This window comes from Harpia harpyja, chromosome 13, assembly GCF_026419915.1.
Source record: "Harpia harpyja isolate bHarHar1 chromosome 13, bHarHar1 primary haplotype, whole genome shotgun sequence".
Lineage (NCBI taxonomy): Eukaryota > Metazoa > Chordata > Aves > Accipitriformes > Accipitridae > Harpia > Harpia harpyja.
This window is the reverse complement of record NC_068952.1, coordinates 2,359,996-2,376,991: the sequence shown is the minus strand read 5'-3', so window position 1 is coordinate 2,376,991 and position 16,996 is coordinate 2,359,996. Positions and strand designations below refer to the sequence as shown.

Genomic DNA, 16,996 nt, shown 5'->3' with positions numbered 1-16,996 from the left:
TGAAGTTCCTTAATGTCACTGAACATTGCTCCCAAAGGTGGAGAAGGTTGCAGTAACAAGCAGGGGCTTCTATGCTTTAGTCGATGATTAAAATAACCTGTCAGTCTGTAAGAACAAGGCTACAGCCATAAACTTTCTCTTCTGTGATTTCACCTTTTCATTAGAACCAAGAGCTTTGTTCCAGACCTGTGGCAGTGAGCCGGGAAAATAGGACTTCAGCAAAATACTGAACATTCAAAAACACGTAACAGAAATTGCAGTGGAATACTTCTCTGATGCTTTGTGGAAGTAAAATGATGTGAAGTATGTTCTAAAAGACTGCAAAAGAGGGTTGTACAGAAAACTAGAATTCAAAGGAAGTAACTTCTTTTGCCTTGCTTTTTTTCAAACTGCTGATGCATCCAGGCAGATTGTTTTTTCAACACAGAATCAGGGGGGACAATAGGTCTCTAACACAGAAGTCCTAACTTGAATGATGTGGCACGGAAAACTCATAATGGCTGATGGCTACAAGCTATCCCTAATAACAAACCTCCTGCACTGCTGATACAATCACCCTGTGAAGGTAAAAAGTCCATCACTACACCCACATTAAAATAGGCAAGTATAGTTAACTCAATCAACTTCCCAGTAACAACAGAAATCTGAAACATTGAATCAGCTGTAGACAAGTAAAAGACCCAAAGAATTTTTCAATCTCATAATTATTTATCAGGATGTAAGTGAACCTTGCAAAGACATAAGCACAAACACATGTTGAAAAAGCTATGCAGGCTTCCAGTTCAGCTAAAAGGGGTCATTTTACTTACATCCACACAAGCTAAAAACTATATTGAAATAAAAAAAATAGTAAGATCACTGATCACTGGAAATAAGTGCTCCACATATAATTTGGCAAGAATATAGAACTGGAACAATTACTTTAAAAGTGTAAAAATCACAAAGAAGTAGTAATGTCATTTACAAGATCCCTAATCTTGTCAAAAAAAACCCCAAAACAAACAAACTGATTTGATTTTAATGGTTTCTGTCTGCTTTAATCTGTATTCCTTTGGTCAGAAATTAGTTTAGTATGTCTTCTTTTAGTACAGTTGCTGTTTTCTGCCTTTGAAAAAGGAATACTGTGTGTTCCCTGTGTTTATTATTGTAGTCAGATCTGCTACATCTTCAAAATTTCTTCTAAAGCCTTGAATACTATTAAGGTCAGACTAACAGGGCTACAGCTGCCTGCAACCTCTATCCCCCTCCATCCTTCTTTAAAAGATATATTTGCTATATTTGCCATTCTTCAGCCATATGGAAACTCTGGTACTAAAGAACTATTAAAATTATTTTTAAATGTTATTATTAAAATAAAAATTACTATTATAAAATGTATAGCTATTCACACCGCTAATTTGGACAAAGAACACTTTTTGTCCTTTGCCTTAACTCTAGATGTGGCAATATGCCGATCCATACACTGTTTTCCACCAGCTGCACTACCTCTATGTCAGCATCTTTACTAAAAACTAAGGCAAAATTGGACTTTAGTAGGGTTAGTTACATGCAACAAGTTTAGCGTGTAGGTCACTCTTCAAAAGCCTATGGCTGCAATGTGTACTATTTTGCCTCTAATTAAATAGTATACTTGGATAAGTTGTGTCGACAAGGAAACAGCTGATGACAGGTATATAGAAATGGATTCTGTATAACCTGTTCTATTTAACTCACAAATGATCACCCTGTTTTTCTTTTTTTTTTCTTAAATGAACTGGCGTAAGACATTAGCTCCATGCTTGTGACCATTCATAACTCAATGAAGACAGAATAGCACATAGCAAAAGCTTAAACCAGCATCACTCACATAATACAGATATTAGGACAAATACAGAAAAAAAAAGGACCTGTATAGCCATTTAAGTTCAAGCCAAGACAGCATCAAAATACACTGGTATTTCTTCTATCCTCCCAGATGTATAGCTCCCACATAGCCATAATATACATTTCTACTGATTGTTCTATTGAAGTGTTATGCCTAACTTGATCAAAACACTTGAGGTTAACAAATGCAATGTTATTGAATATAACCCACTCACTTACTGTACTACAAATATTCTGTGTATTGAGTTTAACTGCGTCTTCTAGTGACACATCCAACTAGTCAGCAGTAACATTTACTGTGTTGCAAGCTGAACCTATTTTGGAACACATAAAACAGGTTTATGTCCCTTATTTTAATTGAAATATAGATATGCTACTGTAATGTAACATCTCTTCATAATGTCTTCAGTACTTTTTTTATGCAGCATTTACTATGTAACAGACATTAAATCTTGGGAGAGCTCGTGGATATTGCCAGTGCTCTTTTGGCTTCCCTAGAAATATTCAGAACTCAGACTTGAGAAGTTCTTTGTTTTGTTTCTAAATGACCCTTCCTTGGAGATACACTGCTTGATCACTAGCTGTGATCTGCTGTGTATTCTTGGATGAACGGTGCAGGACCTATGTCCTGGTTTAAGCCCAGCCGGTATCAAAGCACTATCAAGCCGCTTGCTCACTGCTCCCCCCCAGCCCCAGTGGGATGGGGAGGAGAAAATATAAAGAAACGCTCACGGGTCGAGACAAGGACAGGGAGGGATCACTCACCACTTATGGTCATGGGCAAAAGACAGACCTGACTTGGGGAAGAAACAAAATCAATTTAATTTACTACCAATCAAATCAAAACAAGGATACTGTGAAGTAAAACCAAACCTTAAAACACCTTCGCCTCAGCCCTCCCTTCTTCCCAGGCACAGCTTCACTCCCAAATTCTCTACCTCCTTAGTAAGAACTTAATATTATTATTAATAGTATTAACGCTGAACATACTGACAGAAACTTATTATTTTCTGAATAGACAGTTACAAGTATTTCTGTTATTCTTCCTTCCTAAAAAAAAAATACACTGCGAAGTTTTTTAAAAGGGTATTCTTAAAAACATTTAATCAGGTTACCAAAACCAGGTATATGTCTGAAAACCTAACTTAAATCTGGTTAGTTTTGGCACCATAGAGAAAGAACGCAGATTAGAGTCTTTCATCTCTCTCAAGACATTCTTCTCAAGTAGAACAAGACTCCGGTGTCTGCATTGCAAGTAGACCTTGTCAATACTATTCTGTGAATATATTATTCTGTAAATGTTGCCATTTTTCACTGAATATAATTCAATTTTTTTGCAGTATTCATACTCATATAAATTATTCACATAATAATGGCAATATTTATCAAGTAATTAATCCTTTCTAGTGTTTAACCAGTCCTAGCTGCAGACACAGTAGGCAGAATGTATCAGTCTATATGGAACAAGCACAAGTTATCATTACAATTAATCAAATGTGGGCATTTCTATTTATTTCTTACAAGCCTGTGACCCTGCTCTGACTATGAGTATAATGAAGCTTCCTCCAAAGGTTTTGGCAGTTAGTGGGAATATTTCCACTGATTTTCATGGTCTTTGGATCAGATCCTGGTAATGCTGATAGTACACAGATAGCCCTATTTTTCTGAAAAAAAAGTGAAAATAAACAAAGGAATTCATGTTCAGGTTCAGAAAAGCATCCCTCCTCATGAAAAACACTAAACATGGACCTTGTTTTAAATAGGCATTTAAGGCATTTCCTAGTAAGAAAAGAGATGGGATTTAAGCTTATTCTAACCTGATAAATATGTACTACATTACATGTGCCACTGTCAAAAATAATCTTTCCTCACAATTAAATGCAAATTGCTGCTTGACCAGTCAGAACACCAATAATTACCAAGACTAACAACACTTATGTTATCGAACAAAACTGACTAACCCAGGTCACTTAATAACAATGATCTATGTTGTACTGTTCTTTTATCTGAATCAGGCTTGGCAAAAGAAGTCACTTCTTCAGGCTTCTCTTCTCTAACTGATTCAATATCAATACAGAAGAATAACACACTTGAAAATAATTTTTAATACCATACTTTTCAAATCATATATAAAAATGCAGATATTTGATGAGAAGAAACTTCCAGACTCAGATACCTATTACATTGAGGAAAATATATACCAGAAAAGCCCCCGACTCAGAGTCAAATTCCACTCTCCCAACCTCAGTCTGCACCAGCACCCAATCTCACACAAACTCACTTGAAACAGTGACATTGTGCAGACATTCCTGTCTAGGACTTCCTCACACAAACACATTTCAGCCTTCATATTTTGGTAACTGTTCTTAGCTTCACACAGAATTGAAGGAATTTGCTATCTGCATACAACGCGTGATCCCTTGTGCAAGAAACCAGCTCATTTATGCTTTAACTGGAGTGCAGTCAGGTTCCCTTCTGCACTCAGCATGAAAGGCCTTGTGAGATATTTTCCTGTCACAAAGAACCCCAAACATTCATGAAATGCAAATCAGACCCATACCCCCAATCCCACATGTAATGAGGTAAGAGAGATTTTACAATAGCCAATATATTTTCAGCCTGTATCTCAAGATAAGATGATAGCTTTTTCACAGACTTTGAGCAATACAAAAACCAGGACTGAAACACCCTACCAAACACCACAAGATCCAAGATAAAAATCACAATTTTTGCTGGGTATCATCAACACCTTCTTTTTTCTTTTCTTCTTGAAAGAATTCCATTCTTCTACCGATTTTATTATTTTCCCATGAAACAAAAGTGTTCTAGATGCTTGTCTTATAAAAAGGCTTTAGTGAATAACTCTAGTTTTAAAGATTACAACCAAATGATCTTTTTCTTCTTTCCTGCTGAGATTCCTGACTTTTGTAAGCCTCTGGATTTCATCTCTACTGCAGGAGAACAATAAAAAAACTTCTTGCTTATGAATTTTTAAAATGTGAAATGCAAGTACAAGATGAATAGAATTTTGAACACACACTATTACACTATGAGCGACTACCCAGAAAAAGTAGGGAACACATACAAATACTTAGGCATTTAAGATGATTGTTAACCCTGTCTCACAAAGCCATTTTTTCCTGCTGCTTTATTCCACATTCCCTTGGTTGTAAGTTAGTTCAATGCATCCTTCTTTTCACTGTAGTTGTTTTCTTCCTTCAGAAAGGAGGGGAAAAAACTTATGTATGTTTTTTCTGTTTATCTATCGGTAACATACCTATAGCTCCTCTGCTAATTTTTTTTTAACTTTTTTTCCCTTGAATTCACTTAAAGTGCATATTCCATATAAACCCCATTTTCCCTTTATAAACTATAAATAACTACTATATCAAATATTGTTGACTGGATATATGGATTTCTGATATTTTGATTTATGAAACAAAAGCAGCCACCTGAAAACTTCACAGTGTTTCATGTCTAATTGTCTGAGTTATTTAACTGTCACCTCACTTCACTTGCTTCAGGAATGATATGTGAGGATGTACTTATTGATTAAAATGACGATTAAGGTAGATTACCATCACATATCTGTACGAAACTTTGAACATTCTGTGTTTCTCAGCTTTTACAAATGCTGCTATATTTACATGCAACATATCTGAAATTTGACCATGAAAAATGTATATCCCTCACACATAACAATACAAAGTATCGAGTGAGGCACATTAAAACAAAGATGTGTTCACCTAATTCTAAGGTCTTTATAGTTTAAAAAACACCTACTAAAAAGCTATGAATGTTTTGCCTGTGAATACAAGAATTAGCTGCTTTTTTTTCCTCAAAAGAAAGCAACAGGCCTGCCTGCCAGTTTCCTGGCAATTGCAGTTGGTATTTGAAGAAGCTTTCTCCTTCTTAATAGAAAAGAACAATTAATTTGAAAGCCAGAAGTGAGATTAGAGTAAGGGGGTACATACCCACTACAATCTATTGCAAAGACATCTGCAAGGTTCCACATGAGATTGTTTTGTACAGAACTAAAAATAAATAAACAAAAAAGCACACGCAGCATCCACTTCACCTCTAGACTTTTAAATGAAAAGATGTATGTAACCTGGGATGCAGTGAAATCGGGCTTGATAATCAACCTCTTTCATGTTTGTCTTACAAAAGCAAGGCTTATATTTCTATTTGTTTGACAGACACCAATTAGAATGAGTCCCGATTTTAACATTAGTTCTGCAGAACAAAACTCCAGGTAGTTGGGTGTTTGTATAGCAATTCTCACTCCAGATCAGCCCTCTTCTATTTAATGAGGAGCAGGTGCTGAGAGAGAAAGCAAAATGTATTGCCTTGTTTGGAACAACAATATCATTCTTAGCAATGATGTACCTTCATGAGTAAATTGACTCATGTGGGTAACTTCTAACTTGGCTGCATAATTATGCAAGCAACTTCATGGGATTAGTGGCATAAGTAAGTGCTCACTAGAGTAACAAAAAGGGCTTCATGCTTTAACATTGTTTTTCTTTCCCTTTAATGTAAGGCTCCTGTAACTTGTAATGCAACACAACTGCAAGCAAACATCAAGAAAAAAAACCCAAAACAAACAAAAACCCCAAGTATGGGCTAACTTAACAGAGCATGCAGGCAGTAAAACTTCTTACTCAGCATCAACCTGGCAAGACGGCCATTCTGTAGGATGAGCTAGCATGAACTGTCCAAAGAGTAACTGCAGTGTGCACTGTTGCTATACTAGCAGGAACTCTGCTGCACACAGTGAATTTTTCCTGCTGGAAAATGCCAACTGTATCCCAAAACATTGTGTTTTCATTTTGTTTTTTTTCCTTCATGGATGTGTAAGTACTTTGCCAAAAAAATTGTACTCAGTAGTTTATCGTATTTAGTTCACATTCCACATTTCTCATGTTGTTAGAGCTTACGGGACTGTTATTTACTCACTACTGAAAAGTGGTAAGTTACCCTGTACACTGTAGTGCATTGCTTCTACTTCTGAAGACAAAGTCCAAATAAAAGGCAGGAAAGCCCTTGATTGCAGAGGAAAAAATACAGCTGCCACAGTTATTCCTTCTGTTGCTCCTGATGCTGTATATATTAACATCAACATCTGTTGACATTAGCAAAGAGGAACATGGAACTAAACTTACCATCAAGAAATCATGTTTTTGTGTGATAAATAGGCAGCAGCAGCTGTTTTTACAGCTGGGAGATTTCCTCTAACTGTGGGACCAGACACAGTCACTTCTTGGACATTCCAGATTGTCTTGAACAGTGCTAGAATGAACGGAAAACAGAAAGAAATGCTGAAATCGCAACTTTTCTTATGGTAAATTGCAGTATTATTGGCATTCTTCTGAGTCTTCTTCCACGTGCTGCCCAATTCTTTTTTTGTGTGCTGTAGTCTGAGAATGGCTTCAAGGGACCTCGATAAAGGACATGCTCAGGACTACACTTCTCTTAGATTCTGTGCTTGACTGCTTCCTCTGTGTTCCTTACCAGTTAAGTTCTCAAGGTTATACCCAAACTTCATCCCACTGTCCCGGAATAGTAGAACCACAAATTATGGTAACTTCTCTGGGCATGATGGGAACAGGCAGCCCCATGCTCACCCTGCAGCTGGTCTCCACACATTTTCTTGACACGCGTTTCTGACTGCAGCACCATGAGCGCTTGGAAAGTCTCCTGCTTGTTTTGCCTGCTAACAAACCACTTCAAAGACTTCAGGCCTCTGTTGTTTGCTCACATGCTTGTACCTGTAATGCACTCACAGAAGAGGACTGAGAGGGCTGTGAAAGTGGTACCAGCTGCAGGTAAAATGACTTATGTAAGGGATTTTTCTATTTGGAGAAGATCATAAAACAATAATATTTCGGGCTACCAATAAAAATACAGTTTTGTGATAAAATAGGAAGTTTTAGGCTCCCTTCTTCCCTCCAAACAGTGAGCAGCAACCTCTAGACAGGAGCATGGAATAGTCCTGACCAGAGTCAGTATTGCATCACACGGACCTGGTCTAAAATAGCTCTAATGAAAACCCAGCCTCAGAGAAGAAAGCAGCAGCAGCAGCAAAGATAAATCCTGTGATTATAACCAGAGTGAGGTTGTAAACTCAGTATCTCTCTTCAGTAAAGTGACCATTAAGACTATGGCTTCAATTTCTATCCTGGGGCCTTTTCAAGCTGGTTAGGTCATTGTTTTAGAAGTCTGAGGTTTATTCAGGAAGAGATCGATTCAAGAATGGATCATATATTTTAGCTGATCAAGAGAATACATGGCACATGGTTATGTCTGTCAGTTTGTGAGCCGATGTCCGTAGAAGCCCGTCGACAGCTTCACCAAGATTACCTTCTCACAAGGCCAGTCTTCAATGACCTTCAGATGGTTAAAAATACACAGCCTATCTTCTTAATGCCACTATCCAGGAGAGGATGTTTGTCCCAGCTAGTGTTTCATGGTCTGATAGCTGTCTTTCTCAGGAAGGAAGCGTCCAGGGTGAAAGTGTTTTTTGTCTTAATGAGGGCAGAGCAAAAGTGTGATGCTGCACGGCCTCTCCCTCTCATGGGGAGGGAGGTCCATATTTGTGTCTAGGTCCAGACCATGATGTTCCCTTTCTCTTGCAGTGTGAAGTGCTGAGGCACATAGAGCAATGCAGAAAGCACAAAACACCAAGTTGCCGTTACAAAGTTGGAAACTCTATCTGGACCCTATCAGCATGTTCATCTTCTTTCTCACTGTCCCATGACAAGAGGTAGCCTTACCAATTTGACCACTGCTTTGGCTAGAGAAAACCACACAATTCTAATCCTCATAGCAGTGGCACAGGGAGATGTGCATGAAGGGTGGGAATTGAAAGGATGCTACATATACAGGCATGGGGAATGCAGGGATAGCCACACACTTGTGACTAAGACACAGTGGCTTAGGGAAATGCACAGTTCTCCTGGGGCATGAAAGTCATAGCAACAAAGGCTGCAGAAATCCCAAGCCCTTCCCCTCTGCTCTGTCCAGCCCTGGGCTCCCCAGTGCCAGGCAGAGCCGGCCATACTGGAGAGAACTCTCCCCCCAGTGCCCCGCCCACTTTCCGTTGGGCTCGGAATGTTGGTCAGTTGGAGCCCACGGCCACCAGAGACAGCAGCACGGAGCCCTGCTGGCACGCAGGAGCGCTGGGAGGAGGCAGCATCTGGCCGAGCAGCACCGAGCCGGCACCGGCGCCTCGCTCCCCATCCCCGCTGTCGCCGACTGGCCCGCCACCTCGGTCCACGGCGAGGATCCTCCTCTCCCGGGCAGGATGGGCCAGGCCAACTGCTGCTGTGGCTCCAGGTGGGCTCTCCCTGTGCCTCGGGGGCACGGCCGGGACCCGCAGCGGCGGCCTTTCTCATGCCCGCCGCGCTCTGCTCTGCAGGGAGGCTCTCACCGACGCCGAGCCGGTGCTGAGCACGGACGTGCGGCTGACCCGGGGCCGCAAGAGGAGCGAGAGACGCCTTCTCCTCCTCCAGGAGGAACTGGTGATCGCCAAGTTGCAGTAAGACCCTCAGAGCCCAGCTGCCTTTCCCCCATCCCTGGCCCTGGCACCTTGGCACCGGCACCTTGGTGCTGGCTGCGCCCATGGATGTCCGTCCCAAGGGCAGGTGGGGGACAGGGCTCTGCCCGGGGGGACCCCCAGGAGGACACCCCCAGATCACCCCCACGCCTGCCTCTCCTCCCTGCTCTCTGCAGACGCGGCACCACGCTGCGCCCACAGCTCCGCCTGGCCCTGGACCAGCTGTGGGTGCTGAGCGGCGGACAGGAGGCAGCGGGGGAGGAAAAAGAGGAGGAGGAAAGCGGCGATGAGGACATCCTCATCCTCGCCTGGCCCACCGGCTCCTGCATTGTTGCCTTCGGGTGAGTCGTGGTGCCACGTCTCGTGGCCGGGCAGGAGAGATCCCAACCATGCCCAGAAGAGAAGGGCAAAAGTCCTGCTCTGGCAGGACACGGGCAGCCAGGGCTTGGGCAGCGTCCCTGTCCTGCCCCACGGGGCTTCTTCGTCCTGCCCCCGTGCCCTTCCCCACGGGGCAGGGCTGCGCAGGCACACGCCTCTGCCCACGGGCTTTGAAGCAGCGCGCCCTGACGCTGGTTCTCCTCTCTTTCTGCAGCTCCCAGGCGCTGAAGGAGCTGTGGGTGGGCACGCTGCTGGGGTAAGCCAAAGGGAGATGCTGTGGGCGCAGCCGGACGGAGCAACACAGCTCCCCAGCTGGGGAGAGGTGCCCCCACGGCTGCTGGCAGCTCTCGGGCAGAGCTGCCTGACAGGAGAGAAGGGGCAGCTTGGGGCTCACCCAGCTCTCTCCCCGTCCCTTCCCCGTGCACAGGACACCAGAAGAAGCAAAGCGAGCCCGGGTGACCCGTCTCCCCTCCCTCAAACCCCTGGAGAAGGAGTTGAGCCGCCGCCACGCCGTGAGTGTCTCCCCGGTCTGGGCTCTGTCCCCGAGCCCTGGTCCTCCAGCCGAGCAGCAGAGGCATCGCCGCTCACCTTCCTCCGCTCCTTCTCTCTTGCCCAGGGGAGGACATTCAGCGCCGGGAGCCTGGAGAGGCTGATCGAGGGCCAGGCAGAGGTGAGCACGGCTGCCTTTCACCGCCTCTGGCTGTGCTGGCATGTGCGGCCAGTGGGGTGAGGATGTGCGGGAGGGAGGGAGGGTCCCGTGGAGCCACTCGGGGAGCGGAGAGGGTTGGGGAGCCACCAGGAATGCCGGCACATCCTCGCTGGCGGCACTGGGGGGAAACCTGCCACGCAGGGCAGAGAGCCCCGGAGGGCAGAGGGTCCCAGCTCTGCCGCGCTCAGGCTGCTGGTGCCGGGTGGCAGCTCGCCGGCGGCCCTTTCTGCTGTGGGGATGCTCTCTAAGCGCAGCCTGCTTCTTGCAGGATCATCCCAAGCAAGGGCCACCGACAGCCCCATCTGGGAACAATGCAGACGGACTTTGCCGCTCACCAGGTGAGTTCTGGAAAGAAAGGCAACCTCCTGCAAACGGTTGAGCTGTGCTCACTTGTCCCTTGAGTGTCGCCATGCAGGTGCGGCACCCCAAGGGAGGACGTCACCTGGAGAAGCAAGGGCACCCGCTGGGCAGCGGCCACTGGACGTGGTTCTGCCGGGACACGGAGCCTCTGCTGCTGCCCATGGCTTGGAGGAGGGCAGGGTGAAGGCTGGGACAGGCTGTCCCGCTGGCACGCCGGCTCTCAGGAGCCTCCGAGATGGAGCCGCTGAGCTGGAGCCGCGGTTCCAGCTGCTGGCTCCCTGCCCGTCCTCACTGCTCAGCACCGTGCTGCAGGCAGGGCAGGGCAGAGCAGGCTCCGGGAGCAGTGGCCTGGCAGTCTCCATTGATGGGATCTTGCTCCGTTTTCCTTTGCAGCAGGAGGGAGCACCAGCAGGAGGAGGAGGAGGATGGGGCTGCCCTGGCCCTTTGCACTGTGGAAGACCCCGGCCGCTGCCCAGGCGCCAGGGCAGGCGGGCTCCGGCTGCAGCAGGGCGCTTTTTGGACAGCCCCTGGCAGCCCTCTGCGGGGAGGACGGCTCCCTGCCCCGGCCCATCCAGGTAAGCCAGCCTGCCCTGGGGGGTCCACAGCCCTCCCTCCGGCTGCTCCAGAGGGGACTGGGCTGTCCCCAGGAGCTCCGGGGATGGGGGATTGGGCTCTTCACCCTCACAACACACATCTGGTGACAGCCCAGTTGTGGGGGACTAGGAGCAGGATCTGGGGCAGTGCTTTGGTCACTGCTGTTGGAAGGCAGCTCCTCAGCCAAGTCACGGTCCTCCTGCATCTCTTGCAGGAGCTGCTGGCTGCCCTGCACCGGGAAGGACCATCGACGGAGGGGATATTCCGAAGAGCCGCCAGCGGCACAGAATTTCGGGAGCTGCGAGAGGCCCTGGACCGCGGCGCCGACGTCGACCTGGGCAGCCAGCCTGCGCTGCTGCTGGCCGTCATCTTGAAGGTGAGCGCTTCTGACCTGCAGCTGGGAGAGCTCCTGCCTGCCCTGGAATGTTCAGAGGCTCACCTGGAGCCTCTGGCATTGCATGACTTTCTCCGAAGCATCCCCGCCAAGCTCCTCGTGACAGACTTCTACGAGGACTGGATGGCCGCCATGCAGAAGAGCGGCAAGGAGGAGAAGACTGAAGAGCTGAAAGCGTAAGCGTGGGCAGCAGCCTGCCTGTTGAGGAGGGACTGGTAGAGGCCTGGGACTTGCCTGAAAACGGACGGTCTCCTTAAAAAGCTGTGTCTTCTGACAGCTTGCTTTTGCTGGGGTGGGCTTAGATTTCGGGGGAAAGGGCATGGACAGGGAGCCTTCCCTTGCCTGGGCTTGGGGGAAATCAGGAGCTGGGAAGCAACGCCGTGCTTCCTTCCTGAGGCGCAGGAGCACTGACCGCTGGCCGAGAGCACCTGGAAAGCTGCGCAACCCAGCCGCTGGCTCCCACCTGCCTTGGGCAAGCTTCGGGGACGGCTGCGGGCAACATCTGCTCCGTTAACGTTGAGTTCCTGTTCCCTCAGGGTGGCCGAGAAGTTGCCTGCAGCCAACCTCCTCCTCCTCAAGCGGCTGCTGGCCCTCCTCCAGCACATCGGCCACAACGCCTCTACCAGCAGAATGAGCGCCAGCAACCTGGCCATCTGCCTTGGGCCAAACCTCCTGAGCCCACCCAACGAGGACCTGCTGCCCCTCCAGGCCATGCTGGAGGTGACTGAGAAGGTACGCTGGATTCAGCAGCCCGCGGCAGCCTTGCCGGCCCATCAGAACTTGGCTGCTCAGAGGTCCCTGGCTGCCTCCTCTCCCCAACAAATGCTGGTGGGGCGGCTGCCTGCAAGAGCAGCCCCACAGCAACAGCCGTCTGCGCAGAGGCGAGGGTCAGCAGTGGGAAAGGCTGCACGATACATTTCCAGGCACCTGGGTTGAGACCAAGGGTTTGATGTCTGCAGGTGAACGTGCTGCTGCTGTTTATGATTGAACACTGCGGTGACATCTTTGGGGAGGAGATGGATGGCCGCTCCTGTCCATCAGACGGGGACTCACCAGCACCCACGGACAGAGCCACAGGTATGAGGAGGAACTGAGGGCTGTCACAGGCTGGGGTCTTCTGTTCCTGTTCCTTACTGTGCTCCTGGTGGGCACCTGTGCAAATAGAGGGACCTGCTAGCGCTCGAGACTTGACGGCAGTGCTTTCCTATTGTTAGGCTTCCCACATGATCAGAGTGATGGTATTTATACAGTAAACATCACTGCTGATGTTCAGCATCTGCCCTTCTACTTGCACTTGCATCAGGGAGATGCTTTGCGAATGCTGCTCCTACCTCAGCATCATTTCTAGCAGGGCTGGGCATTGAGTTCTGTCTTTTAAGCCCTTCTTCTCCCACTGCCTCTGTTTGGACATTGTCTATCGGGGCATGAACACTTTGCTCTGCAAGATGAGCTGAAGCTCTGACTTCAGAAACCTGCTGACAGAGATGTCCTTTTGCAAATCGTCTCCATTCAATGCAGGAGACATGACAGAAAACGGGGCATCAGAGTGCCAGGAAGGCAGCTGGTGTAAGGCTTTGGCTGGGTTTTGCTTTAGCTATTGTCCACTTCCAAGAAGTCACATTGCTGCACGTGCTTTTGCTTTCCAGAGCTGCCTTTGGAAGAGCAAAGTGGCCCTGCAGGTGAAGCAGACACAGAGTATCAGTCAAAAGCCTTCCTGGACACACCACCCTCTCTGCTTGTCCTCCACAAAGAAGCAGGTGTAGATATGGCGGTGGAATCGGAAACAGGAGAGGTATGTCAGGTTGACAAACGCTGTGACGTTTCTCATGTATGAGAGTAGTTTCTGACAGGTCCAAGTAGCTGCTGTGCCTCTTCCAGGCATTAGATCTCTTGGGTGGTGGTGGTGGGTTATTTTCACTCTAGAATGATACATAAGAAAAACCAAAAGGTTGTTTCCAATATGCATTAGGCATGTACTTAATCAAACTAAATACCTACAAGAAATCAAATACAAAAAGACAGATTTCAAAAGAAAAGGCTCCCACCTCAGAAGGTAGTATTGCTGCCAAATGAATAGCAGCAGAACTACGTCTCGGGAGGGCAGAAGAAACCCCAGCAGAAAGAAGTTGGCAAGCTTTTTCTTGCTCTCCTTTCCCAGCATTTCTCTGAGCTCTATCCTACCCTCGGAGGCCCCTCAGTCTGTGGTGCCCCAACCTGCAAGGGGCAGCCTGTCAGCTCCTTCTGCACATCAGGATGCCAGGGCTTGAATGTGCGGCTGCTGCAGCCCCTGTGAGCCCCGAGCGGGATTGCAGGCTCCCAGCTGAATGGCCCTCACAAATTAACTGTGTCATACACCCGTGTGAAAACTGTGTTCAGAAGCAAGCTTTGAAGAAAGGACGCCATTCTTGCTACAGACTAAAATCCTCTGAAAGGGACAGCAAGGTCGTCAGTCTGCAGCTCTGTAAAAATTAAGGCTAAGTGCAGTGCAGGTTTGCCATCGCACTTTGTGAGACAATCCTGTTTGTTAGAATTTGCTCAGCTGAGCAGTCACGGGTGTAGTTGTCAACTTCAGAGGAGTTTGGCTAAGATCCTACTTCATCAGAGCTTCGTGAAGTCTATTTTGGGACAGGGGACTGTGCAAAATGTGGATAATGCAAACCAACCAAAGGGATCTTATTTTAAGAGCTAAGTTAGCAATTTGGAAAACAGTAGCTTACTACTCCAGGTGTCTTGCCACCTGTTAAGTTCAACATTTCTGGTTCAGGTGCCTGTACCTTTGCCTCCAATCACCCCAGAGAGCACAGTAGAATTCCTGTTGTGTCCAGAAGAACTGAAAAGTGTTTCAGAGGAAAGAAGGTAAAATGAGCTTGCTTTGGTTAAAATAAGAACTGACTCCAGTAGATCGTGGCTTTACCTATCTAATCACTCTATGGAATATAAAGGCTTGCAGGGTCTTCCAAGGAAAATGAAAACCGAAGAAACAGAAAAAGAAAACAGGCCTGTGGAGAGGACAGTGAAAACATACCAGAAGAAAAAAGGAGGAGGAGAGAAAAAGAGCTTTTGGTTATCAACAACTGAAAAAATCCAGGAAGGTCAAGAAGCCCAGGTGTTTGTTTGACCCTTCTGTCCATCTTTCAAAACTCTGAACACTGGTCTAAGTATATGAACTATTTCTATGATACACAAAGATGGACCCAGAAAAGAAGCACGCCCCTGCCTTTTGGAAAAAAAGTATGTCAGGAGGAGAATGCCGTTCCCAATTTTGCAGTTTTTGTTTTGCACTTAGTGAAGTTCTGTTCGCTCAAGGGTAAGCAGACACCCTGGCAAGGTCACGAAAGTCACAATTCTTAGCTATTTAACCTGCTACCTAAATAAAGATGCAAATTAAGTCCCACTTTTTTGTCTGTGTCAGTTGCCAATCCTCACACCGCCTCGTATTATCTGAATCCCAAATACACAGCAAGGATTTGTTCCAAGTCACTTTAGACACTAAGATATTGGCACTTTTTTAAAAGGCCAAATTTCACCTGAGGTAATTTAGAGGGGGGGGGGAAATAAAAAAAGAGAAGACAAATACATCTGGTCACTATACAGAAGGGCTCTAGTCTGGTGCCTTCATATTTTTTTTCCATGCACAGCCCACTAGATAGCAAAGCCGTCTGGGATGTCTTAGGTGCAAACTGGTAAAACCAGACAGCTCAGCATGGTGTTTTGCAGAAAAAGTGACTTAAGTCCTGGATGCAACACAATACCAGGCAGCTATGTTGCTCTGCCCGAGGGAGCGTGTTTTGCCTGCAAACTTGGGTTGCTTGGAAGGGACAATGAGGGATGATGCTGTGCAGAGTTTGGAAATAACTATATTGTAGCTATCCAGGGGCTCCCTGTCGAGCCCTGTTGCGTAGCAAAGGGGCACTGTAAACCTCTGTAAACTTACAGGTCTCTAAACAGGCTATTACCCACGTTGGTAAGGCGCCAAAGCAATCTCATAGTCAATGCCAGTGCTAGTTCTCTCCTCTGGGCTATAAACAATTCCTTTAACACTGTATTTCCTGAAGAAAGGGGAGCAAATTCATGCCTATTCTTGCCTTTATGGTTTTGTCAGTGCTTTCTGACTCTATCATTGTAGGTGCTGATTTTCTATTACTGATTGGATTTCCTGGCTGAGCCACTGGGACTCCTGGGATCCTGCAGTTGATGTCCACAACAAAATTCTATTTTTTATTCTTATGACTGTGTCTGCCATATGATATTCTGGAATAGGTAGATTTTGTTTTATGATGAATCCTAGTGGAGGAGTTTGGGATCATCCATCATCCCAGAATCCTTCCCGGCAGGCATCAGGGCTGAGTTCAGAGGCTTTACGAGTAAAACTAAAGCTCTGAATCACAGAGAATGGTTGAGGTTGGAAGGGACCTCTGGAGCTCACCTGGTCCAAACCCCCTGCTCAAGCAGGACCACCTAGAGCTGCTTGCCCAGGACCATGTCCAGATGTTTTCTGAATATCTCCAGGGAGGGAGACTCCACAACCTCTCCGGGCACCCTGTAAAAAAGTGTTTCCTAATGGTCAGAGGGAACCTCCTGTGTTTCAGTTTGTGCATCTTGCCCCGTCACTGGGTACCAACAGAAAGAGCTCGGCTCTGTCTTCTTTACACCCTCCTTTCAGGTATTTACACACATTGATAAGCTCCACCCTGAGCCTTCTCTTCTCCAGGCTAAACAGTCCCAGCCCTCTCAGCCTTTCTTCACATGAGAGATGCTCCAGTCTCTTCATCATCTCAGTGGCCCTTAGGAGGTGATCCTTTAATACTAAGAAGCCTTCTCGGCCTCCTCTACCCTCCAGGGCTTTCACCCTTTAAATCATCAAAATATTTAAATATTCAAAAGAGGCTTTTAAATCGCCTGGAAATTATCTCTAACTAAAGGAGAGTGTCAACAACAAATCAAAAAGCTAGACAAGCAGATGACTCAAATGGGTACAAAATGTTCTCTCTGGTCTATCTTTTTACTGCATTAAGAACAAACTTGCAAATTTAAACCCCTCATGACTGAGGCAATATTCCTGTTTCAGATTTTTTTTTACTCAAAGCATTTATAAATTCATAAAGGATATTACATGTAAGTCTAGAAAGGTAGGCAACAT

General features: G+C 46.3%; 2 protein-coding genes across 2 annotated transcripts; both read left to right on the top strand.

Moving 5' to 3' along the window:
* Positions 1-8,187: 8,187 nt before the first annotated feature.
* LOC128150429 (uncharacterized) lies at positions 8,188-11,833 on the top strand. The gene is made up of 8 exons (XM_052806597.1): positions 8,188-8,311; positions 8,905-9,403; positions 9,598-9,762; positions 10,014-10,055; positions 10,227-10,311; positions 10,416-10,469; positions 10,777-11,443; positions 11,677-11,833. The coding sequence occupies exons 1-7, from the start codon at positions 8,188-8,190 to the stop codon at positions 10,885-10,887; spliced, it is 1,080 nt and encodes a 359-aa protein (XP_052662557.1). The 3' UTR covers positions 10,888-11,443; positions 11,677-11,833.
* LOC128150426 (T-cell activation Rho GTPase-activating protein-like) lies at positions 11,527-15,237 on the top strand. The gene is made up of 6 exons (XM_052806595.1): positions 11,527-12,032; positions 12,393-12,588; positions 12,816-12,933; positions 13,503-13,648; positions 14,621-14,712; positions 14,799-15,237. Exons 1-6 carry the CDS (start codon positions 11,527-11,529, stop codon positions 14,932-14,934), a joined length of 1,194 nt encoding a protein of 397 aa, XP_052662555.1. The 3' UTR covers positions 14,935-15,237.
* The last annotated feature ends 1,759 nt before the right edge of the window (positions 15,238-16,996 follow it).

Coding starts and splice junctions, on each gene's coding strand:
- LOC128150429 (XM_052806597.1), top strand. CDS start 8,188: ATGTCCGTAGAAGCCCGTCGACAGCTTCACCAAGATTACCTTCTCACA. Junction 10,056..10,226: donor TGGGTGGGCACGCTGCTGGG/GTAAGCCAAAGG, acceptor CCCCGTGCACAG/GACACCAGAAGAAGCAAAGC. Junction 10,312..10,415: donor AGTTGAGCCGCCGCCACGCC/GTGAGTGTCTCC, acceptor TCTCTTGCCCAG/GGGAGGACATTCAGCGCCGG.
- LOC128150426 (XM_052806595.1), top strand. CDS start 11,527: ATGGGGGATTGGGCTCTTCACCCTCACAACACACATCTGGTGACAGCC. Junction 12,033..12,392: donor AAGACTGAAGAGCTGAAAGC/GTAAGCGTGGGC, acceptor CTGTTCCCTCAG/GGTGGCCGAGAAGTTGCCTG. Junction 12,589..12,815: donor TGCTGGAGGTGACTGAGAAG/GTACGCTGGATT, acceptor TGATGTCTGCAG/GTGAACGTGCTGCTGCTGTT.